This window comes from Ranitomeya imitator, chromosome 3, assembly GCF_032444005.1.
Source record: "Ranitomeya imitator isolate aRanImi1 chromosome 3, aRanImi1.pri, whole genome shotgun sequence".
Taxonomy (NCBI): domain Eukaryota; kingdom Metazoa; phylum Chordata; class Amphibia; order Anura; family Dendrobatidae; genus Ranitomeya; species Ranitomeya imitator.
In genome coordinates this window covers 387,577,108-387,603,452 of record NC_091284.1, presented here as the reverse complement: position 1 = coordinate 387,603,452, position 26,345 = coordinate 387,577,108, and the positions used below count along the sequence as shown (strand labels likewise).

The following is a 26,345-nucleotide window of genomic DNA, read 5'->3' as shown; positions in this document are numbered from 1 at the left end:
CAAATTGGAGCTGAAGTAAATTTTTTATGAAAAAAAGTTAAATGTTCATTTTTATTTAAACATTCCAAAAATTCCTGTGAAACACCTGAAGGTGAAACTTCTTGTATGTGGTTTTGAGGGGACCTTGAGGGGTGCAGTTTTTAGAATGGTGTCACACTTGGGTATTTTCTATCATATAGACTCCTCAAAATGACTTCAAATGAGATGTGGTCCCTAAACAAAATGGTGTTGTAAAAATGAGATATTGCTGGTCAACTTTTAATCCTTATAACTCCCTAAGAAAAAAAAATTTGGTTCCAAAATTGTGCTGATGTAAAGTAGACATGTGGGAAATGTTACTTGTTAAGTATTTTGTGTGACATATCTCTGTGATTTCATTGCATAAAAATTCAAAGTTGGAAAATTGCAACATTTTCAAAATTTTCGCCAAATTTCCATTTTTTCACAAATAAACGCAGGTAATATCAAAGAAATGTTACCACTATCATGAAGTACAATATGTCACGAGAACACAATGTCAGAAACACCGGGATCTGTTGAAGCATTCCAGAGTTATAACCTCATAAAGGGACAGTGGTCAGAATTGTAAAAATTGGCCTGGTCATTAACGTGCAAACCACCCACGGTGCTTAAGGGGTTAATGTGAACGGCTTCCCTCTGCCTGTAGACACATCGTGCATCTGCCACCAAGATCAGCTGAATGATTCACGCGGAATTTGCGCAAGCGCTGTAAATCAGACCGCCGCCATCTTTGTGCAGACAGATAGCAGCGGTCACATTAAAACTGAGCATGCGCTCCTTCTGTACAAAGTTGGCGCCGCTAATCCCGGCGGCGGCGTGTTCACGACTGTGTTCCACTGGTGGTACCGTGCAAGAGGCTGCAAACGGCGTATACAGTGTGTGTGTGGTGCGTATGGCGTATACAGTGTGTGTTGTGCATACGGCATATACCGTGTGTGTTTGTGTGGTGCCTACGGCATATACAGTGTGTGTGTGTGGTGTGACGGTGTTCCGCTGGTGGTACCGTGTAAGAGGCTGGTACCACCAGCAGTTTCCATATTGAGATACCCGATATTTGGGTGTCCCAATATGGCAGTTGGTGAACTTCCGCCATTTGGAATTCTGGGATCCGGACACATCTGGATGGAACAGGATGTGAAGACATTACAAGGTAAGTATATATTAAGATGCAGAAAATAGGAAATTAAACTATCACTGTTCTGCCTCCTACCGACCATGGATTCACTAGAATGTCTATGTGGAGAAGGAGCCACATATTAAGGAGTCTTTGAGATGAAATCATAGAGAATAGTCTGTAATGGTAGAGGAGGGAGCAGTCTGTACAGCGGGGATCATGGGGAGCAAACTGTCTAAAGATGGAGGACTTTGAGAAGCAATGAAGTGGGGGGAACTGTGGGAGCAATCTATGCGAGAGATGGGGCTATTTGGACCAGTCTGTGAAAAAAGAGAATTTATGGAGAGCAGATAACTGTTTGAGGGGTTCTAGTCTCAACTTTCCTTCATGTAGCTGGTACGTGTAGAATTGAATATTCCTTTATATACCAGTTATGCAATATTAACCCTTCTTCTGCCATAGACCACTCAGGATACTGACATCAACCCTTCAAAACCCTAGATCCTTGGGATGCCACTATAATTTCTTTAACTGGTCTAGCAATTTCCAAAACTAGTAGTAATCACCTGTTGCTGTTTTTGATCACCTAGTTTAGAATGAAGATTGCCCTGGTCGCTGTCCTGCCCAATCGTTACAACGGAATAGAGGGAGCATCGCATGACATCATCTCTCTAAATAATAAAATGGATAATTAATTTTAGTTCATCTATATTTACTAGGGAGAGAGAGGACCACCGGGAGAAGCAGGTCCCAGAGGCATTGTTGGATTAAAGGTAAGTGAATATCATTACATTCATTATAATAAATACATTAGTCATGATCAGCACAACTTGACTTTCTTATAACATTTGATGAGATTAAACAATGAATATAATTGGTTTTCATTAGATTCTATATGGTTGAAAATAGAAGAAGAAATTGGTATAAATGTTACTGCAAGCTGACTTTCACTGTTGTGTTTCTTTTTAGGGAGACCGTGGTGAAAGAGGACCGGTTGGGCCTATTGGAGTGGAAGGGAAAGTAGTAAGTATTTGTTGATTTGAAATCTGTACATGGAGAATAGAAAATAAATGAAGTTGGCAAGATAGATAAATAGACAGCCAGATGGATTTAGATGGAGATTTTTGCAAGGCAACATTCAGAGATTCTAACAGACCTTAGGATGCAGTGCTGATAGTAGCTTTTCTTTAGCTGCAATGCTTATGTGCTGCTGCAGTGCCGTTTGCCACTAGAGGGCACTACTTAGTAAATTTTAACTTATACATATATACTGTATTAAAGGGCCGTAGCCTACGCGATTGCCATTTGTGTGAAAATCTACCATATTACCTATTTTTCTTTGCCAATTTATTTTCAGCAATGATGGCATGTAGCTAAAGAAACCTTCAGTGTAAAGATTTTTGCATTAAAATAAAAGTCTGTCTGCCTTTATTGGGAAGGATGTATAGAAGAATTAGCTTTGAGCAAATGTGGCAAAACATATCAAATCAATATATGTATATCCTAAAAATACGAGAAAAAAAATGCATCCGATTTCTAAAATATTTCCTGATACTTTTACAATCATGTCATTGTTTTCAGTTTTTGGATGTGTATTTTATGTACACCTAGGACACTTCACAAAGTAACTTCGGGTGGCTACAGAGCATGATAATATATTTCTAGGACATTTTTTTCCCGGAACTCTAGACAGCTTGTTATGATAAGAATTTATAGCAGTACGCTCCCCTTAGAATAAAAGGCAGCTATATGGGATATGAATATAAGGAGGACACAGAGTAAACAATACTTTGGACTCTTCGTATTTGTATAGATAAAGTAATAACTCAATAAAATATTACTACTATCTAAAAAAATTGATGAGGGCTGTTTTTGAAATATATTGCAGATTATTGTATTTTTGGGTGTAATAACAGAAAACTGAAAAGTAACAAGAGCTGGCAGCCACTACACCTCCCTATGGTGCTGTAACTAGTGCAAAGTAATTCACAATCTGTGTCTGTAAAATTCTGTGTTCAGAAAAGCACTCTCACATGCCAGATTTAAAGATTTATCACTATTTCATGGATACATATATGCTAGCCACCTTAGGGAGAGACCCAAGTTGGGCTAAATGTAGCGAGACGAAAGAGACCGAAAAGCCCTCTACTTAAAGGAAATACATAGTGGATGCTTTCCTGAAACGGAAAGTACTTGCAAGCAGCATAATACAAAGAATAGCAGGTTTACCCAGAATCCTTTGCAGTAGGCGGAGCTATGCAAATCATCTCTTTCCACCCCAGTCTAATCCACAGCGCTTGGAACCGCCAAGCGTGCAATGCTGCGGATTAGTTTCTAAATTTACACAGCCAACCAATTCCTACCTGTGGACACGTAGTGCTCCGCCTACTGCAAAGGATTCTGGGTAAACCTGCTATTCTTTGTATTATGCTGCTTGCAAGTACTTTCCGTTTCAGGAAAGCATTCACTATGTATTTCCTTTAAGTAGAGGGCTTTTCGGTCTCTTTCGTCCCGCTACATTTAACCCAACTTGGGTCTCTCCCTAAGGTGGCTAGCATATATGTATCGCTTGCTCACCGAGCCCCACTCCATACAGCCAACCAATTCCAGCCCTGTGCTGATGAGGGCCTAAAGCCCGAAACACGTGTCCACAGGTAGGAATTGGTTGGCTGTGTAAATTTAGAAACTAATCCGCAGCATTGCACGCTTGGCGGTTCCAAGCGCTGTGGATTAGACTGGGGTGGAAAGAGATGATTTGCATAGCTCCGCCTACTGCAAAGGATTCTGGGTAAACCTGCTATTCTTTGTATTATGCTGCTTGCAAGTACTTTCTGTTTCAGGAAAGCATCCACTATGTATTTCATGGATGGTGAAGAAGACGAAGGAAGATGATCACTGTCCTCTCAGCATGATACACCCCTTTCTAGGATTAGTAATAGAGGGTGCGGAAAGTGAGTGTAAGGAAAGTGCGGAAAGGGCACGCTCACACTAGTGTGTAAATCAGACGAGTGCAATCTGATAAAAAAGATATTGCTCTCGGACCGTATTTTCAGCTGTATTAGGCATGAAAAAAAATCACAGTATGCTGAGATTTCATTCTGAAATCTGATGGGTGTGAGAAAAAAAATTGCCAGCCATACGGACCATCAGTACGGCATCTGATTGTTATGGATACATTACAGTTCTGTAATATAGGAAACTATAAATGGTCCTGTAAATGATTAATAGCTGCTGAGTAAAAAAAACTATTGCATACGGATGACAAGTGAGAAAAAAAATCATACCACTCTTCTGGATGAGAATGGGAGCAATTTTGTTTACGCTAGTGTTAGCATACCCTAAGAGAAACGTGGGAAAGTAAAATTGCAGGAGTCAAATTCACAGAGTGAAGAATTGGTAAATTTCTTCCACACTTGAATTTTCACTCCCTTGTCTTTCTACTGTTTTGATACATTGAGTATGTTTACCTTAAAGGGAACCTGTCACACTATTCATGCTGCCCATACCATGGGGAAGCATGAATCAGAAACTGGCTGCAAGATTGCAGAAAAGTATATTTTTATCTGAAATGCATTTCAGAGAATACATAGTTAAAAGAACCAGCTGGGGATCTTAGAAAGAGACGGAGCCAGACTAGTCCCATCTCTGGCTATGGACCCCAGCTGGGGATCTTAGAAAGAGACGGAGCCAGACTAGTCCCATCTCTGGCTATGGATCCCAGCTTGGGATCTTAGAAAGAGATGGAGCCAGACTAGTCCCATCTCTGGCTATGGATCCCAGCTGGGGATCTTAGAAAGAGACGGAGCCAGACTAGTCCCATCTCTGGCTATGGACCCCAGCTGGGGATCTTAGAAAGAGACGGAGCCAGACTAGTCCCATCTCTGGCTATGGACCCCAGCTGGGGATCTTAGAAAGAGACGGAGCCAGACTAGTCCCATCTCTGGCTATGGACCCCAGCTGGGGATCTTAGAAAGAGACGGAGCCAGACTAGTCCCATCTCTGGCAATGGATCCCAGCTGGGGATCTTAGAAAGAGACGGAGCCAGACTAGTCCCATCTCTGGCTATGGATCCCAGCTGGGGATCTTAGAAAGAGACGGAGCCAGACTAGTCCCATCTCTGGCTATGGATCCCAGCTGGGGATCTTAGAAAGAGACGGAGCCAGACTAGTCCCATCTCTGGCTATGGACCCCAGCTGGGGATCTTAGAAAGAGACGGAGCCAGACTAGTCCCATCTCTGGCTATGGACCCCAGCTGGGGATCTTAGAAAGAGACGGAGCCAGACTAGTCCCATCTCTGGCTATGGATCCCAGCTGGGAATCTTAGAAAGAGACGGAGCCAGACTAGTCCCATCTCTGGCTATGGACCCCAGCTGGGGATCTTAGAAAGAGATGGAGCCAGACTAGTCCCATCTCTGGCTATGGACCCCAGCTGGGGATCTTAGAAAGAGACGGAGCCAGACTAGTCCCATCTCTGGCTATGGATCCCAGCTGGGGATCTTAGAAAGAGACGGAGCCAGACTAGTCCCATCTCTGGCTATGGACCCCAGCTGGGGATCTTAGAAAGAGATGGAGCCAGACTAGTCCCATCTCTGGCTGTAGACCCCAGCTGGGGATCTTAGAAAGAGACGGAGCCAGACTAGTCCCATCTTTGGCTATGGATCCCAGCTGGGGATCTTAGAAAGAGATGGAGCCAGACTAGTCCCATCTCTGGCTATGGATCCCAGCTGGGGATCTTAGAAAGAGACAGAGCCAGACTAGTCCCATCTCTGGCTATGGACCTCAGCTGGGGATCTTAGAAAGAGATGGAGCCAGACTAGTCCCATCTCTGGCTATGGACCCCAGCTGGGGATCTTAGAAAGAGATGGAGCCAGACTAGTCCCATCTCTGGCTATGGACCCCAGCTGGACCTTCTAACATCAGAACATTTCAGAGAAGAACATACCTGGATGCAATCGTGCAGCCAGGCTCTGATTTATGATGGCCAAGCAGTCCCCAAATATCCTGGACAATTGGCATACTGGTTTTCTGAGGATGTGGTCCCTTTTGGTCCACCTAATAATCATGTTGACGCAAATACGGTAATTCATCTTGAGTTTATTAGAGTGAGTTGGGTTGCATGAATCACGTGACAGATTCCTTGCAAGATCTTCTAACTATATCTTTTCTAAAAACGCTGGAATATTTCAGAGAATAATATACCTGGCTACAATCTTTCAGACAAGTTCTAATTTATGCTGCCTATGGTTTGGTAATCCTTCTGCTACAGCTATAACTCTTCCTACGTGCACATGTTGAGTATTTGATGAGTTTTGTAGCTCAGTATCTGTAAGCCAAAACCAGGAGTGGGTGATAAATACAGAAGTGGTGACATGTTTCTATTATACTTTTCCTCTGATTGTTCCACTGCTGATTTTGGCTTACAAATATTGAGGTAAAAAATGCACCAAATGCTCAACTTGTGCACATGGGCTTAGATTTCTCAGTAAATAGGATTTTTTTTGTATTGTGGGATATTATTGATATATCTTAGAAACAAATCCAAATGCTTTGCAGAGCTAAGGTTCGGTTTAAAGACTGCTTCTCTTACAATGATATCCCTTGAGCTATAACCTTCTCTATAGAGTCTTTTTGCTTATCTAAGCCTTTCACTCTTTATTAAGTTAAAGTTGCTGGTCTTTCAGTAAAAAATACTAAATCACTGTTGCCAACATGTTTAAACTTAACCCCATCCTAATCCATCTTGGGAATGTCCTACTGCTTTCAATGTCAATGCCTCCAATCGTCCACAAATACCAACTTTTGGGCAGGGTATACATTGATCACAGTCTGCTTAGGCCCAGGAGTGCCTGAATACCTGGGACAATCGGTAACTATGGTTTGTATACTTGTATTCTGTGGAAGTGGCCCTTTTTGGTTGATATGGATGCAACTACGGTAATTCATTTTCAGATTATTAGAGTGCTGTGAAAAGCACACTCAAAACTTTTAGTTATGCCTTGATGTTAAGAAGGCTGTTGTTTGTAGTAATGAGGTAATCAATTTGATACGAATCAAATTCTTGTTTGTATATGGGAGTAAACTTTTGCTGATCTTCTTGCAGCGTAAATAAATAATTTTCTCGTGACATTTCTCTTCCATGTGGTGCCACTGCATTAAATGGGAAGTGGTTTCTTTGTTAAGTAACGCACCTTTTGAAGTCAACTATTTTGCTGGACACTTGTTTAATTATTAATTAGACTTACCTGTGATTGAGTTCTTGTTAATTAGAATGTTCTAGTTGAAAATTTACCTTTGTTACTAAAACTTTCATTGGTGTGTACTCATTTTTGCAACATAATCTTGAATGAATTTTTTAGAAAAATTACTTCTTTGAGTGTGCAAAATAACAATTCTTCTTAGCAATCAATGGCATACGTTTGTGGAAGTATTTTGTAATATGGTATCCCATTGAAAATGTTGATGCTGAAATGAAATTAAAGATTTTTTTCTGCAAATCTGTTAGGGTGTACTCATGTATGCTGAGCACTGTATTTCACAGCAAACATGGTCAATGTTATGAAGTATAGAAATCTACCTCCACAACCAGAACAGGGGGTGAAACTTCTAAAGTAGGCCACTTAGTCTGGTTTCAACACCAGGCGGTGCTTATCTACCTCTCCTATGCATCTTTCACATGCTCCTCAATGTCTGCCACCTCATTGCTAGCCTCTACAAAGGCTGGGAATACATCCACTCCCTTCTCTCAATCTTTTCATTCTTGTAGGCTTAAATGCTGCCAAAATGTTTTACAGCGTATCAGCGTGAAAATCAAAAGCCATACAGTGGATGAATTGCTCCTTTCCCATAAAGCAACCAATGGCACACTGGAATGCTCCCTTTCATTTACAGCTGGGAATTGTAGTAAGCAACAATGTCTGGGTTATTGCAGTTGTGCTGCATTTGGGATAATTGAAACATGCTCCCTACATGGCACACATCCTAAATTTTACCGTGCAAAATTTTTAAAGAAAAGAAGATAGCACTGATGCCAGGAGAATGTATGGCATTTCAACTGTTCTTACATGGCAAAGGACACCCTCAAGGTTTTGCAGAAACAGAATGATCTGCCAGAAAATCTTCTGATTTTGGACATTGCAGTGTGATAGAACTGAAGATCTGAAGGCAGCATATGGTGAAGCTTCTGTATGAGCAGCATAAAGCTGTGATTATATTATGAACAGTGGTGTATCGACTGCGGTTGCTGCTGTGACCGGGCCTGGCCGGACAGGGACCAACGACACCAACAGAAACTTAAACTAGATGTGCGTCCTTGGGCGCACGTGCAGCTGAAGTGAACTGCAGTGCAGAGACCCACTTGGTCCTTGAGCGAAAATACACGTTGCTAGCCAATCAAAGGCCAGTAGTTGATGTGACACCCCAGGGTCCTGGTTGTCACAGTGGCATTGCTTTCCTCATGGGGAGAGTGATGTCACGCTTGGAAGCGATGAAGGATACTTTTTATCAGGTAATCACAAAGCATACAACATGTTCACACTCCAAGCCAGAAGGGGGAGCTCTAAACCTGGTTTAGAGGGAACTTCCCTATAAATACATTCTGGTCTGGAGGGAAAGGCAGTTGGTGAGGGGAGTTTCAGTTAGTTAGTGTCTGACAGCAGACTGGAGCAGTCTGAGGCAGAGATGTGTGAGGGGTCGTGCAGCCTGAGGTGCTGCAGCTCCAGGATTGAGAGAGTACGGAAGGGAGAACAGTGTTTAGTGAGCGAGCAGGAGAGCAAAGCACAGGAGAGTGACCATTGGGGAGTACAGCTGCAACTGGGCTACCTCCTCTGGCAGAGCACAGATACCGGTAACTAGAAGACTGAGGTGGTGTCGGACTCTAGGAAGCACAGCAGAAACCGGCAGGACAGCTAGACTACAAGTAACCTGTCCGCCATAATACCCAGGAGGCACAGTGGCACATAGACCCCGGGTCGTGATAGAGACCCTATAAAAAAGCTTGAGCCACCTGTCATACGGGTTTGTGTCCTAACCCTCATGGAGGATAGAGAGAATTGTGAGGACCTTGCCAGAAACCAAAGGCAGTAAGGGACTACAACATCGCTAATAGGAAGGCTTTTAACTCCACCTGGTAAAAGGAACTCTGAATTCGCTTCCAAGCCGGCTGAACTATAACTGTACTTGTGATCCTGTGTCCTGGACTGTGGTTGACTGAAGCCTTCAGTAAACCACTTAAAGAGACTGCAAACCTGTGTCCTCCGTTTTTTACTGCACCACTCACCATCCTCATCTATACACCCGGAGCCCTGGGGACCTACTTCACCTGTGGGAAGTTATACCATCTAGCTGCCATAACATCACCCCAGAGGACCCCTTTAAGCAGCATTGGTCCCCAGTGACCGAACACCACAGGTGGCGTCACGAACACAAAATTTATTTGAAATCCCCTTAAAAGACCTTCCCCTTTTACTTGAGCGCCCAGGGCCATGGACCAGGTCGCAGCCACCATGACATCCCCTTTAAGTACCGGACCCAGTACTGAGTACCCAACGGCCCTGGCAGGCGACTCACTGACATCGGCGTGCACATGAATGGGGACGCATGACAGTGATATCATGCTCTTCCATCACAAGCTGAAGTCAGCTGCCAGCTTCAGAAACGGACACCATACAAGCGGGGGGAGCGAAGGGAAGATTACTATTTTTTTTTAAATCAGTGGCCATACTATTACATGGCTGACTATGGGCTGTGCATTATACTACATGGTTTACTATGGGCTGTGCATTATACTTTATCGATAACTATGGGCTGTGCATTATACTACATGGTTTACTATGGGCTGGGTATTATACTTTATCAATGACTATGGGCTGTGCATTATTCCTAATAGATGACTATGGACTGCGCATTATAATTTGTGGATAACTATGGGCTGTATGGAGGATATGAGCTGTGCATTATACTTTATGAAGGACTAGGGGCCATGCATTATACTTTATGGATGACCCTGGGCAGTGCATGATACTTTATGGATGACTATAAGGTACATTGTTCTTTATGGATGACTATGAGGTGCATTATACTTTATGGAGAACTATGGGTTCTGCATTATACTTTATTGATGACGATGAGGTGCATTATACTTTATGGAGGACTATGGGTTCTGCATTATACTTTATTGATGACAATAAGGTGCATTAAACTTTATGGAGGACTATGGGTTATTATTATCATTTATTATTATAGCGCCATTTATTCCATGGCGCTTTACATGTGAGGAGGGGTATGCATAATAAAAACAGGTACAATAATCTTGAACAATACAAGTCACAACTGGTACAGGAGGTGAGAGGACCCTGCCCGCGAAGGCTCACAATCTACAAGGGATGGGTGAGGATACAGTAGGCGAGGATAGAGCTGGTCGTGCAGTAGTTTGGTCGATCGGTGGTTACTGCAGGTTGTAGGCTTGTTGGAAGAGGTAGGTCTTCAGGTTCTTTTTGAAGGTTTCGATGGTAGGTGAGAGTCTGATATGTTGTGGTAGAGAGTTCCAGAGTAGGGGTGATGCGTGAGAGAAATCTTGTATACGATTGTGGGAAGAGGAGATAAGAGGGGAGTAGAGAAGGAGATCTTGTGAGGATCGGAGGTTGCGTGCAGGAAAGTACCGGGAGATGTCACAGATGTATGGAGGAGACAGGTTGTGGATGGCTTTGTATGTCATGGTTAGGCTTTTGTACTGGAGTCCTGGGTAATGGGGAGCCAGTGAAGAAATTGACAGAGGGGAGAGGCCGGGGAATAGCAGGGGGACAGGTGGATTAGTCGGGCAGCAGAGTTTAGAATCGATTGGAAGGGTGAGAGAGTGTTAGAGGGGAGGCCACAGAGCAGGAGGTTACAGTAGTCGAGGCGGAAGATGATGAGGGCATGAACTAGGGTTTTTGCAGATTCTTGGTTTAGGAATGTACGGATCCGTGAAATATTTTTGAGTTGAAGGAGTGAGGAAGTGGAAAGGGCTTGGATATGCGGTTTAAAGGAGAGATCAGTGTCAAGGATTACCCCAAGACAGCGAGCTTGTGGGACTGGGGAGAGTGGGCAGCCATTTACTGTAATGGATAGATGGGTTGTGCATTATACTTTATTGATGACGATGAGGTGCATTATACTTTATGGAGGACTATGGGTTCTGCATTATACTTTATCGATGACGACGAGGTGCATTATACTTTATGGAGGACTATGGGTTGTGCATTATGTTTTATGCATGACTATGGACTGTGCAGTATATGGACCTGTTGAAGTGCAGTAACAGCGTGAAACGGCTGTCGTCCATCAGGCTTGTTCACCTGCTCACTCCCCTTTCTGCTGGACACCACACCTTGCACTTTATTGAGTTGTTGATGTCATCTAATATGGATTAAAGAAATTCAATGCCTGTGAAATATACCATCACTCTATGTGTAAGCACCACCTAGAAGAGGTCTTTAATACTATAAGTGTGAGGTATCACTTGAAGTGAATGCAGCACAGTCATCAGATGATATATTTGGTGCCTTATCTTCTAAGTGGACTAGTAACATTCACATGTTCATTATGTACCTGAGCTACTGAGGACCCTCAGTAATATTTCAGCAGTATGTGAAAGACGAGCAGCAACTCTTCATGCACATACTGAGAGTAGGGAGATGTGAAGAGGGACATTGAGTTATTCAAGGTGCAGGTAGGGGACGGGGCTGACAGCCAGTGTGATATTGCTGATGATGCTTACTATGGTGACCAACTAACGTAATGATGATATAAGTGAACCATTAGGGACCTCAGTCATGTTGGTGAGCAATGCATGGCAAACTGCTTGCTTAATTACTTGTTGGCTAAACATTATCATCAGGCAAAGGAATGACTGTTGGAATGCTATGCTTTACTATGCCTTACTATAAAAGCAAAATCAATTAATCTATTTTGACTTCCAAAAGGAGTCAAAAATTAGTATATCAACAGGATAAGCTGCGTTCCCTGCTTGTTGGAGTTTTTGCCAAGCAGATGCTTACCGAGCACGAGTCTGACCAGAAGACCCCTCTTCACTCCACATCTGGGTCAACACTTTCTCACCTGTACCAGCTCTACTACTGTAAGACGTCACAGCAGTAGCAGCAATTACAGTGTCTGGAGGTGTTGCAAAATGTAACTTTACAGATAACATGCCATCTCACTTAAGTGGATTAAGTGTGGAAAACCTTACATTTATTTTCTATATGTATACTGTACTGTTGCTGGGGGAACATAAGAGACCTTAACAGCCATGGCTTTTTCACTTTCCAAACAACCAACCTGTTTCAGATCTCAAAAAGGTATAATTATTGTAATTATTGGAAAGCATGTAAAATTCCATTTCCTTTTCACTTTCAAAATAATATACCTGATGCTGGCCTACAAAAAAGAATAATTTTTGGATGGTATATTGAATAGTTATTGTTTTTTTCATTTTCCAAACAAAAAGCCTGTAGCTGATACCAAAAAAGAATCATGTTTAGAAGGTGTGATGGTGTGATATGTTATGTGGGTATCATTTTGTGTATTTTTATATTTTACTGATTATCATGGTGTTCTCTTGTAGGATGAGTTGTTATTTGCCATCTGATATCAGCCCCCACAGTCCTGTACAGGGTCAGTGAATAATGTTGTTTGCTAATATGCTAATGACATATTGAACTAGCTTGTTGAAACAATGAGCCCCTGAGACCCACCCCCCTAACCTGTGAATGAGGAGGGAGACTTGTAAAAATTAGGGAGGTGAGACATCGAGTCTGGTGTGGAATGATGATGTGAACACAGCACGTCAGAGAGAAGGGGAATCATATGGACCATTTTTTATCCTCTGTCTGCTGGATTATTGGACTCTCATCTCCTTGGACATTTATCCGGTTACTGAACTGCATTCGGCTTCTGGACTATCTTATCCTTTGTGTGGTGGATCGTATATATGGACCTTTCATGTTTTTGCCTAAATAAAGCTTTTGGAATGGTTCAGTATTCTCTTGCTCTGTTGATTGTGTGGTATCAGAGAAGGACCCTGTGACAGAAGGCTTGTAAAAAACATTGCTTTTTCACTTTCCAAACAACAAATCAATTGATCATTCTAAAAAGGGGACATCTTTCCCTCGTTTTAGTGAACCTTACTGCTGCCAAAAAAATACAATTTTTTTTCAAAATTATCACATTTCAACTAATCTAATGTATATGTTGTATATATCTTCAACTGGTCATTCCCATTGCTTCTTAATTGGCCCTACTGTCTGGGCTTTCTGCTTCCCCATTGCTTAATTATTTTATGAACAAGCATGAAACCTGCGCTACTCTACAAATCAGATAATTAGTAATGTTTTGCTAGCTAAAAGAAGTCAAGTCATTTCATCTTCAGTTTGCAAACGACAAACCTAAAAAAAAAAGATTATTTTTGGTTTGGTTGTTAAAAAGTCATCGCTTCCTCCGTATTAACCCCATGTGTGTAAATAGCAGGCATCTTCCAACAGTAAATGGATCACTTTTGGAATGTTTTTTTAATTTTGGAAAGCATCAAAAGTCCGAAGTGCACTATATTATTAAAAAGGCTGCTAGTTAACACTGGTTCCATTGATTTAGCCATATACATTGAGGTTAATTTGGCATTACTAAGGCTGCGTTTGTGTTAAACGGCTTGAAAAGGGAATGGATACAACCCTAGGAGACCAGAGAGTGTCATTCGTGTCTTGTCACGGCAATTGGAGGCTCTGGAATACTTTTAATTCACTATTGAATTGTTGTGAATTGATACATTTGCAATCAAATTTCCTGGGAAAATTCTTCGAAGCTGGTGAATCTCAATTTGAAAAGATTCATTTATCTGTGCTTAGAATAGCTACTTGAATTCTCGCGCTTTCCTTTAGTTCTAATGCCATATTTTCTTGTGAAAGTGAACATTGCTAATATGAAAAGCTCTGTTTATTTTACCCTGAAAGATTGTGTAAAAGTTACTAATTCATAAAAAATTCTCTCTATATGTTTAGTAAATTGGGTTTCTTTATCCACTTTATCATTGACCAAAACTTAAAAGTCATCAACCAAAAACTGTCCTCTGACCATTTCCAATTGCACTGCATTGTTAGCCATATGATACAGTCTAAACGGGCTTTCACCACGAGACCAGATAACCCCTTTAATGACACGTGATCTGCAGAAGAAAGCAAATACTGTGCAGTAGGTAAGCGAGCATGGTTGTATAAGTACTGAGCCAACACTTGACAGTCAGGTGCATATGTGGCCGATGGCAACACTGAATAATGGTATCATGCGGATGACGATAAAACTGTTGAAATGTTTTCTTTCCCATTCTCTAAAGTTGGCAGTTAAAATATTTTATGTTCTGAGCTGAATTAAATTGTTTTTTTCTTCTTTTTTGTTAGGGAGCGAAGGGTGAACAGGGTCCTCCTGGCATACCCGGACCACAGGGTATACCTGGAGTAAAAGGAGACAAGGTAAACACATGGGAAGTTGGGATTATATGGAGTGCAGACAATCTGTAATTTATTTGCTTTACTTCTCTATTGTTTAAAAGAATTAGTAAGTAAATGTAACTAAATTCTAAGGTTTAAAAAGGAAGCAAAGCTTGTAGGCATGATATATTATATTAGCAAACAATTCCCTGAAATGCATTGGATGCCCTTTATCCACTTATGGCTTCATCTATTCAATAGGGCTTCCCAGGAAAAGTTGGCGCGAAGGGCGAACTGGTATGTATGTTTTCATGTTTTTTTTAAAATGCAATTATTATGTGTCTGGTTCACTGTTATATGTAGTACTTAGGCTGGTTTCACATGTCCGTGACACGGGCCATGTTCAGATTGCAAAACCTGACTGCCTGTCTTCCGACCCAAGGTAATTGCCTCATGTATGCCTATCAGGCATTTCGCTCGGGTGAGGAGACCTGCCAGTCTGGCTGGGCCTTATGAATCGAACATATTCCATGTTTGTCAGATGTGTGAAAACAGCCTTATGCACATATTGCACCATGCACACATTCCAGTCAATAATTATTTTCTTCTCCCTTGTTAATGATCACGGTTGCCAATAAAATGATGTATGTTTTTAGGGAGATCCCGGAGTTGCAGGATTAGCTGGTGAGAAGGGAGAGAAGGTGAGTGAATCTTCTGCATCAGGGTTAGACAAAGTTTTCACATTTCTTTGTCCTTGTTACTTGCTAATGAAGCAGAGCAGGGTTTTCAAGGCTCAGTCAAGACAAATCAGTAGGTTTATTGACCTGTGTAAGGCCACTATCAAGCCTGCTGTATCCTTCTTACTTAGCTTTGCTACATTACACAAACTCAACTTTGCTACATCTTTAGTGTTTTCATCACACATTACTGACTGACTGTGCGGAGCATTCAAAAGACAAAATATCTTATGAAATATAAATATATAACAATGACAGCAGACCGCGGCTGATGAGACTATTACTCCCATCAGCTTACACCTGCTGCTGCTAATAACAGTGACAGCAGTAGCGCCTGATGAGAGTATTCATAACCTGCCGCCTGCACTATAAATAAATAAAAAAATTGGTGTAGGTTCCCCTGTATTTTCTATAAACAGTCAGGCAAATCTCACAGCTGGGGGGTGTAACCTTCAGCTGTCAGCTTCAGCAAGGCTGGTTATCAAGAATAGAGAGGTCCCCATGCTGTTTTTTTTAAATTACTGCTAGAGCTGACAGCTGGGGGGCTGGTATTCTCAGGCTGGTAAGGGGCCATTGATATGGACCCCTCAGCCTATTAATAGCTGCCCATGGCTGTCCAGAAAAGGCACTTCTATTAGATGCACCAATTCTGGTGCTTTGCTCGGCTCTTCCCAATTGCCCTGTAGTGGTGGCAAGTGGTGTTCATATTTGTGGGGTTGATGTCACCTTTGTATTGTCAGGTGACATGAAGCCCACGGCTTAGTAATGGAGAGTTATCTACAAGACTCCTATCCATTACTAATCCTATGGTTGTACTGTAAATACACCACCAGAATAAAGTATTTTATTAAAAATAAAACAAAACACAGTTTTCCATTTTTATTTAAAAATAATAAACACAGTTATAATCACCTAATGCCTAATTCCACTGAATCCTTCGTCTCCTGTAATAAAACTAAAATAAAAAACAACAATATCCCTCACATGTCCGTTGTCCTGTCTCACACCGTAATCCATGTGTGGGGGATCAATAGTTTTCAACCTGGACAGTGCCAAGATGCAACCGTCCAGGCTGAGAACCACTGGTGACTGAACTGCTGTGAGCGAAGCATCATTGACCAGCAGTGACATCATCGTGGTTACCACCGGTCAGTGAGGCTGCGTTCCCGGCCAGGCTGAACTGCGGTGACCTCAACACAGTGGGAAAAAGTCAGTGATGAGGTCACCACAGTTCAGCTGAGTGACTTCACTGCAGATCACAGTGGGAAATTCTCATGGAAAGAGAGGGGAACCCACGCCAAATTTTTTATTTATTTATAGCGCAGGCATCGGGTGATGAATACTCCCATCAGCCGCTCCTACTGTCACTGTTAATAGTGACAGTAGGTGTAGTCTGATGGGAGTAATAATCCCATTAACCGCCCCCTGCTGTCATTGTTGTCACTTGAATATAACTCTCATCATTCTCCCCAGCTCGCACTGATCGCCGGCAGAGTAGGGGAGAATGAGGAGAGCCGTCTTCAGCACCTGGCGCCGGGGAACAGCGCTTACTGAATCACTGCTTCTCAGACACCAGGACACGTCACATAGATAATATCCCAGTGTGTCATCCGTGTGCACATGTGTGGGACGTTTTGCGGCCTGTTCTGATGGTAAAAAATGGACAAGTCAGCGTGTTTTGTCCACGGATACACGATCCCTGGCAATACACTGACATGTACACAGACCCATTGATTTGAATGGGTCTACATGTGTAAGTGTCTCCGGTACGTGTGAAAACTGTCACCACAAGTACTGGACACACTGACGTGTGAAAGAGGCCTTAAAGTCACATGGAATGAAAGGTAAACTGTAGCAGATGCTTTTAGATATAGGTGTTGCATAAGTAGAAATTCCAATAGTGGAGTCAAATACTTTTTCTAGCCACATAATATCTGGACATTATAATTAGGAGTAGACGTTTTGGTAATATCCCTATATAGAAAAGAACATTTATTTATAAGTATAATGCAGCATTATGTAGAAGTATTAGATGGAGGGCCCAGGTAAACTTTCAGAACTTTCATAATATACAGTAACGACATGGGTAACACTGAACAGTGTTTTCAAATGTGTCTCAAGTATATTTCTGTTGTTTCTAGGGTGACTCAGGCGAACCAGGTCCCAAGGGGCAGGTTAGTTCGTTAAGGCATTTAATGTTATTTAGTTTAATATTTTTTTTTACAATGGCAGCTCATATGTTGAATGATTTGTATGCATCTTTATAGCAAGGAGTATATGGAGAACTTGGTTATACGGGACCCACTGGAGATCCTGGGCAGCCTGGAATACAAGGCTTTGCTGGACTACCAGGACCAAGAGGACTTAATGGAGAAAGAGGTGTTCCTGGGATGCCCGGACGCCCAGGCGTTCCTGTGAGTATTATCAAAATGTTCTTTAATAACCAGTACAATATCATCTTAAGTGATTTCTCATAAATATTAATCCGACTGTAAGGAAGCCAGACAGTCATGTCTAGGACAAGCGAATCTCAAAGTGACATCATGACTTTCACAGCATTCTGCCTGATAAGGTTCCAGTAATATTTTCTCATTTCAGGGAAGAGATGCAGGAGATCAACACATAATTGAAGTTGTGCTGAAAATGTTGCAAGGTGAGTATTTCTAAAATAAGTCACATCCAAAGATCCTATAAGTGACTTTCTGCACAGATTCAGGTATACTTCAGAGTTTTGCACTATAATAATTTTCTCGTGAATCTGTAGGTACTCTTTACAGAGATTCTGTCAGCAGATTTTTGCTACCCCATCTCAGAGCAGCATAATATAGTGGAAGAGACCCTAATTGCAGCGATGTGTCACTTACTTGGCTGCTGGCTATTATTCCCATAAAATCATGGTTTTCTCTGCTGCAGATCTACCAGTTCTCTCATTACTAACCTCTGTATGATCCACCCACACAACTGATTGGCCGTTTTCTGCCTATGCACAGTGTACACAAAAAGCTGCCAATCAATGATGGGGGCGGGGTAATACAGAGCCCATGAATATGGAAAACAACACGGCAGCAGGTTTAATAGCTCTCTAATGATAATCTGCTGTGGATAAAACAGTGATTTTATTAAAACTATACAAGCAGCCCAGTACGTGACACATCATTGGAATCAGGGTCTCTGCCTCTACACTATGCTGCCCTCAGATTAAGTAGCAAAAATTTGTTGACAGCTTCCCTTTAACTAGTTCAAAACCAGGCCCTTTTCATATGTGCATGACCAGGCACATATTTTTAATTTTTATGTCTAATATTTATATATTTATTTACTATATCAGGAAAAAGTAGACGAAAAAATGAAGAGCTTTTCTATTTATCACATTTTTAATAATTTATTTTTTGGAATCATGGCAAAACACTGTGTGTGTGTGTTCTCCTTCCTGTTGCAATTTATTTGTATTTTTTGGACACTTTTTTCAGACTGACAGTGGCTTTTTTTTTTTAAATTTGTTTCATTTATTTTTTTTCTGCCTTCTTAGATATTATTCATTGTGCTCCCCCATCTACTATGTTCTCTACAATGTCTTTTGAGATCAATTCAACATTTAAATATTATTTTTATTGCTGATTTCCCCTGTTACTGGGGCTGGCATATTATCCAGCAAGTTGACCTTCAATTTTCTGTCTACTATTTTCTCTACCGTTAGTGCAGAATTGATGATTCAGAATCTTCAATAGTATTTCTGATAGAATCTATCCATGGTCATGTATGCTTTGCATGCTTTTTAGGCTTCATAAAAACACTGCCATTTTTACTTTATAAAAATTACAATTTTCATTTTGTTTTTGATTTCTTTTTTTGACAAGTTATACATACTAATAGGGAATATGTAGGCGAGTAATGAAATCGAAGTGCATAGTAGGCACCCTTTCTTGTCACGGTTTTTAGCATAGATTTTGTCTTGTTTCTAGTATTGATATTCAGCAACCTAACATTGAATTATCAAGAATGATTGACGTCACTTCACCTGGAGGTAGATGTAGGGGACAAGACAGTATTGTGTGTTATTTAAACAACTTTTTTTGTCCACAGAACAACTATCAGCAGTAGCCGTCAGTGCTAAGAGAGCAGCCCTTGGTGGAGCTGGCGTTATGGGACCCCCTGGACCTCCAGGCCCACCAGGCTCACCTGGAGAACAAGGTCCACATGGACCACATGGGCCTCGGGGTATCCCAGGAATTATTGGAGTTATGGGCCAAATTGGAAATACAGGACCCAAAGGTTTGTAAAGTTGTGTACCTAGAATTGGCAAAAAAAATACAAAAAAATAGAAAATATATGTTTTCAAGATAAGTGTTCTAATTAAATGAATTTATGGTAAGATAGAGCATGTTTTCTAATAAACAAATTATAGTAATTTAATGTTCATAAATTAATCTTAATAGATTTGTATTGTTGCCCCTGATGCTAACAAAGAAGCAATAAAGTCGAGTGAGCAGATATTCTCTAGAGAAACTATTTTTTGTTTGCATAGTCTGGTTATTCCTGCAGGATAAATAATAATAATAATGTGCAACTTTCACTTTTTAAATTTGCATTGGCACCAGAGCTACTAAGGTTAACAGTAACTGACATACTGGAAACACATAGATTGTGTGCGGTCCAAAAATATAAGACCCAAGAATGAGAGCGCTACTGCGACTCCGAACAATACATTAAACCTATAAACAACTAGGAGTATACTCTCATAAGTGTGGATATGTATCTATAAAATAGAGCCCAAGTCATACATTTATAATATAAAGAACAATTTTTATTTAAACAAAGCTCAATTTACAATAAATACCGGCTACAAGCCAAAATACAAAACACATGACGAGAGAGTAGGGGAGAGAACACGAAGAATAAAATCCAAAAAACCGCCAAACAAAAGTGCCTCCATAGTTGTTTGGTGCTACAGGCAAGTGTGGGTTTGTAAAGTGGACATCTCACTAGTCATTACACTTGTGGGGAGAGCCCAGGCTAACACTAGCCTATCATATTGTGGCAAAAGTACCCATACTTAGTAGCCCAAACACCGCAATTGCTTACCCATGTGGGGAAGGAGGGACCTCGACAGGCAGGATATATAGCCCCGATGCGCATTTCGCGTGGTTGGCTTCCTCGGGGGGCTGTACATTACACTCAACAAAGTCCGGTATATATGCGCTACAAATTAAGTGTCCTAATTGCTCAAAAATGCCGCGCCAGATGCGGTGCAAGCGCAGTACCCTCCACAATGCCGGAACGTCACATCCGGCCATCCGGGCCACGGCGTGGGTCAAGGAAAACATTTCCTGTGACGTGAAAGACCCGCGCCGGGTCCTAAGGATGCCTTCGGCGACGCAGACACTGCTGGGAAATGTACCGCGCAGGCGCACAGCGCGGTGGCCATTTTAAGTACTGGATAAAGTGTGGGCAGTAGCAGGGGACATTGCGGTGAGTATAAATCCTGCGGTGTAGAATACATGAACATAAAGATATAGTGAAAAAAGGGGGGAGGGAGAAAAACAAGAGTGAGATTTTAATGGAAGATCGGCCAAAACAAAAAAACACATAAGAAATACATAGGAAAAGCAATCGTAGGGCATAAGTTGCCTCCTTGATGGTCCATACTGAATTGTGCCAATCCATGCATATGCTCCCATATGTTCTACACATCGTTTTGTTTCAAAATGGAAACATCCGTCCATATGCATCCGTAACTGACAGGAAAGGCAGGTAAAGATGTTATAACCCTGATATCACTATATGAATTTAAAACAGAACTACTAGTAGGAAATCGCTCTGGAAAACCTTATCACTTACAGTTCAGATATGTAATATACAGAAATTACAATCTTTGCATCATGGTAAAGACTTTTCTGAATTGTTTCAGGTAAACGAGGAGAAAAGGGAGACTGGGGAGAACAGGGCCGTGGACACCAAGGTCTTCCTGGACCTCATGGAATTACAGGTGAGACTGGTACAGATGTTGTCTGGCCTGATTATACTACGATTATTCTGCAACCTTCTTTTCGGACAAAATTTGAATCTCATCCAACAAGATAGACCTCATAGGGTTATGCTACATTTATAAGCAGCAATTCTTTGGAATGAAGACTTGAGAGATGTTTAATACCAGATTAATAGATAATTCTCTCTTTCTCAGGTCTTCCTGGCATTCCTGGTTATGCAATTGATGGAAAAGATGGAGAAAGAGGCCCAGAAGGTGCTGCAGGCCAACCCGGTAGACCTGGCTTGCCTGGACCACCAGGGCTGACAGGATTTTGTGAAGCAGCAGCATGTTTGGCAGCATCCGCATATGCTCCCGCCTCTCTAACTGAACCTGGCGCCATCAAAGGTTAATGATAATACTGTTCTTTTAAAGTATTTCCCAGGACATAGGAGAGAAACTGAAAATTGACATCATATGGAGGCAATTTCCTGCTGGATGGACCCACACCCCATATAAACCATCCCAATGGGTCCTTTCAAGCCGAGAGGAGGTTTTTGTGAGCAACATAACTATTAACTTTGGGAGGAACAGATGACAATTTCTAGAAGTCATTAGAATTATTCAGTGACCATGTGCTATCGACCACTTTCCTCCTAAACACTGACCTCTACAATTTCCTTTCTTTGCCACATTCTTTTGATAAGTGAAGATGTGTCTGACTTCAATTATGACTTTGGAAGATGTCTATTCACCGAGTCATGCCCACCACCGGACATAGAATGCAATGTATGTTTGTTTCAGATACTGCAGACCTCAATGAAGCCATAGTGCACCCTTGTATTTTCCCACTCTACTAAAGGGGCGTTAAGAAATGTCTTTATCATAATTGTCAATGTACAATGGTTTCGAAGTTGAAAAAAAAAGTTATTTAAGTCATGATTGGTTTTGCTTTATTTCTGTGATTTTTCATTTAGCCCTATGTTTTGTAAATGAGCTGACGCAGACAGACAAGTTATAGGCACCATCATTTCTTCAGGGAGTATAAGTCAAAATGTGGATTATTTCAGGAGTGATTTATGCTGTTTTTACAGTCTGGACACCTGTTATGGTAGCAATCACCTATCAGCTAAATTCAGGTGATGTCTAGAAAGTAAAGATCTGTATCAGAGGACCAAGCTTACCTGCATTAGTATGTGTAAGCACTTAACTAACATTTTGAGAATAACCTCTTGGTCAAGGTAATATCCCTTAGTACTTATTTAGTCCAATTTGCAAGTAGTGGGTAATATCTACGAAATTAAATAACCCACAGTGGAGCATTGAGGGATACTACTGCATAATAAAAAAGTGCAATATCCACAGTCACAATTTTTGGACACATTAAGTTGAATTGGTTACTTTGGGGCACTACACCATTAATGCACCAGTATTAGAGAAGAATATTTAGATTTGAGAGTCCTCAGTGGTTGATACCATTTAATGGCTAACTGAAAAGATGGTAACAAATTGCAAGCTTTCCAGACTACACAGGTCTCTTCATCAGGCAAAGACTAACACAAAATCTGAAGAATCACATACAGTATTTATGCACAATAGGGTAAAGGAATAATGCAATAGATAAGACAGGTGACGTGAAACAGAACTATCATTATGGGAGAAGGTTAAACAGTGTTGGACATAAATATTGGAACAGTTCATAGATAAGGAGTGTGAAAGTTTTATTGTCCTGTGTTTGGGGTCTGATTCTGTGTTGGAGCAAATTCCTTAGTTGATGTAGAAAGATGTGACACATTCATTCCTTGATTTCTGTCTTTCTATATCAACTATGGAATGTGTTTCTCAGACCATTTTGGGGGCATCACAACACAGAACCAGACCCCAATCACAGGACAATAAAAATTTCACACTCCTTATCTATGAACTGTTCCAATATTTACGGCAACACTGTTTATCCCTCTCACATAATGATAGTTCAGCTTCACGTCACCTGTCTTATCTATTGCATTATTTCAGTGCTGTGTTGTATATAAATATGTGACTCTTCAGATTTTGTATTAGTCTATGCCTGACCTGAGTAGTCCTGAAAGCTCGCTATTTATTACCATCTTTTCAGTTAGCCATTGAAAGGTATCCACCACTAATTACTCTCCAATCTAAATATTTTGCTATCCAATGGCTAACACAGTACACAGATATATTTCTTTTTGGTACCAGTATTAGGCTACGTTCACATTGGCGTTCCGCCAATGTGCGTCGCTGTTGCACCGGCGACGCAGCGGCGACGCGCCCCTATGTTTAACATAGGGGACGCGTGCGTCGTTTTGGTGGCGTTTTTCGCCACGTGCGTCGTTTCCGACGCTAGCGTCGGACGCAAGGAAACGCTACATGTAGCATTTTCTGTGCGTTCGATTTTCGTCGGAAAACGACGCACACGTCGCAAAACGCGCGCGTTTTTGCGCGCGTTTGCGTGCGTTTTAGCGTGCGTCGCGCGTTGCGTCGCCGACGCACGGCGGCGCAACGCTAATGTGAACGTAGCCTTAGAGAGTCTGCCATTGTAAGGAAGCTTAGTATATTTTCAGAATTGTGAATTATATATTTCCTGAGAGCAACTAGTGTGATATGTCTTCTGTTGAGATTTGATCTTCATGAGATAATATTACAGGCACAGAATCTTAACTTTTGTGCTTATATGCTAATTTCTGACTTTGTGAAGCATGGCTCTTTAGTCTTCTAGCGGGATTTGTGCATGTCTTGTTACGTATGTGTCTGTGTTTTCCTTTTGTATGTGTGTGCTATGCTCTGTATCATCTGTCTCCTGTATGTGTTATGTGTATTACTTTTATCTGTTTTTATGTCATTTTTGTCCCTGTCTTTGTGTGTGCAGAGTAATGTATTACAGTGAATACATGTTTCTTGTGCTACGTGTTTCTTTTGTACAGTATGTCTGTTGTCCTCTTGTGTTTTTCATGTCTGGACTTGCTTTCATGTCTACTGGTCTTTGTGTTTTTTATGTGCTTTAGTTTGCTTCTCATTTGTGTGTTGTCGTATTGTCACAATTACATGCCTTTTATGTTAAATGCCATTTAGAAAATGTGGCGTATGTACTGTATTTGGTGTATAAAGTCGCTTGAAATCTTCTGCTTTTCCTCTTTTTTTGTTGGGCAGTGTTTTTGTACTCTATTAGGAGGCGCTTAGGTTTTTATACATTCTGCTTGGCATCTTCCCCCATGTTGACTGTCTTTCCCATGCCATTGTGTCTGTGCCTATACATTAACTCTATGTAGTGCATGCAAATTCGCTTAATGTCATTATATATGTGAATTACATGCCTCATGTGTCGCTGTAATATTATAATGTGAAATAATCATTCAGAAGAAGGCAATCAAGCTGTAAATATATGGCATGCACCAAAGTAGATTTTACCGATATACTGTGAAAACCAAATAGTAAGGGGTGCTTATGTCCCAGTTTGCAGTGAGATGAAATGGAGGTGCTTAGTGAACTTGTGTCTGTGTATTAAGGATGTGATAAGATGTGGGAGGTCAGTCTTCTGAAGTCTTTGTTTTAGGAGGTCAGAGCTAAATGTTCTTCATTAGGCCCTATTGTCATTAAAACATATTTTATTAGAAATGTCTTTTTTCCGTCTGCAATTTATACATTTTGCAAATTAACATCTCTATTTCCATTCCCATTATTAGTTCTTGCAAAGAATTTATAGAAAGACACCATTGATAGAGTTCATCTTTTTTAAACTGTAATTTAAGTGTGCTTGTATTTTATCTCCAATTCCCAATAATTAAAGAGAACCTGTTACATTAAAAAAAAGTCTTATCTGTGGGCAGCATTTTATAGAGCAGGTGGAGACGAAAAGATTGATATTTAGTATGTCTCGATAGTTTTATGGGTAAATATTCTTCATAATTGGTATATTATTCTTTAAATCCTCTGCACTTTCTTTGGTCAAGATTCCAGTGAGTGGTTCTGCACAGGAACCATCAACCTGTATGAATAAGCCGACAGAGATATAGCACTCAGACACTATGTAGGACCGCCCACTGGACTCCTGATCATAGAGCAGAGAACTAGAGCAATAAATTAGAAGTTATGCAGAATGTTTAAGCTATTTTTAAATCTCACATTTCCTCCTTTCTATAACATGATATCTGCAGTTTGGACTGCAGGTTTAACATGACAGGTTCCCTTTAAACTGTCCTTAGTTGTGTGGTTGTGCTATGTTATGCCACCAAGACCTTATTTTATTGTTCCTCTAAATGTAAATCTATGTAAATGATTATTTTATAAATAACTGAAAGAATAATTTTTGCGCAAACAAAGAATAAAGCAAGTTGGGGTGTAGTTTTTTTCTGCGATTGCTGTGGGTTGTGCTTTTAAGCGTAATGGGAAATCAGAAATGTGTGTCCTATCGTGAAAAAGGTTGCTGCTTCCCCCCATCATAAGCTCTTCTTGTTCAGGACAAACCCACCTCAGGTTCACCAAACACTTGCTATTAGGTGTATCTAAATCCTTTAACAGCAAAAAAAGAATTTTTACAAAGGAAAAACATCTAAAAAAGATTTATTGTCTTGCACCACATGGACCATATACATCCCATAATGCTAATGTATTTGGTCCCTAAACATTCACACACAATGTCCATGGGCTATGTCTGGTAGTGCTGCTCACTAGGCTTGAGCGAAACGGATCGTACAAATTCAAAAGTCGCCGACTTTTGGCAAAGTCGAGTTTCATGAAACCCGACCCGATCCTAGTGTGGGATCGGCCATGCGGTCGGCGATCTTCGCACCAAAGTCGCGTTTCGTATGATGCGTTTGGCGCCATTTTTTCAGCCAATGAAGGAGCGTGGGCAGAGTGATGACATAGGTCTTAGGGGCGTGGACGCCTATCGCCATCTTGTCGCTTGTGCGCTGTAGCGATTTGCAATGTGTAACACCAGCTTTTCTGTTCAGGGACGGAGGAGAGAGAGAGAGAGAGAAAAAAAAGAAAAGATTTCCCATTGACTTTGCATTGGGTTTCGTGTTTCGGTCGATCCC

At 41.2% G+C, this 26,345-nt stretch overlaps 1 protein-coding gene across 1 annotated transcript in view; it reads left to right on the top strand.

Moving 5' to 3' along the window:
- COL9A2 (collagen type IX alpha 2 chain) overlaps nt 1–25,655 on the top strand; it is a 114,757-nt gene extending 89,102 nt beyond the window's left edge. The window contains exons 22-33 of the mRNA XM_069756980.1: nt 1,855–1,908; nt 2,105–2,158; nt 14,560–14,631; nt 14,851–14,886; nt 15,246–15,290; nt 17,468–17,500; nt 17,594–17,740; nt 17,925–17,979; nt 19,410–19,598; nt 21,235–21,312; nt 21,508–23,514; nt 23,836–25,655. Of these exons, the coding sequence (XP_069613081.1) occupies nt 1,855–1,908; nt 2,105–2,158; nt 14,560–14,631; nt 14,851–14,886; nt 15,246–15,290; nt 17,468–17,500; nt 17,594–17,740; nt 17,925–17,979; nt 19,410–19,598; nt 21,235–21,312; nt 21,508–21,704 (960 nt within the window). The 3' untranslated portion in view covers nt 21,705–23,514; nt 23,836–25,655. The remainder of the gene's footprint in view (nt 1–1,854; nt 1,909–2,104; nt 2,159–14,559; nt 14,632–14,850; nt 14,887–15,245; nt 15,291–17,467; nt 17,501–17,593; nt 17,741–17,924; nt 17,980–19,409; nt 19,599–21,234; nt 21,313–21,507; nt 23,515–23,835) is intronic.
- Nucleotides 25,656–26,345: the final 690 nt, after the last annotated feature.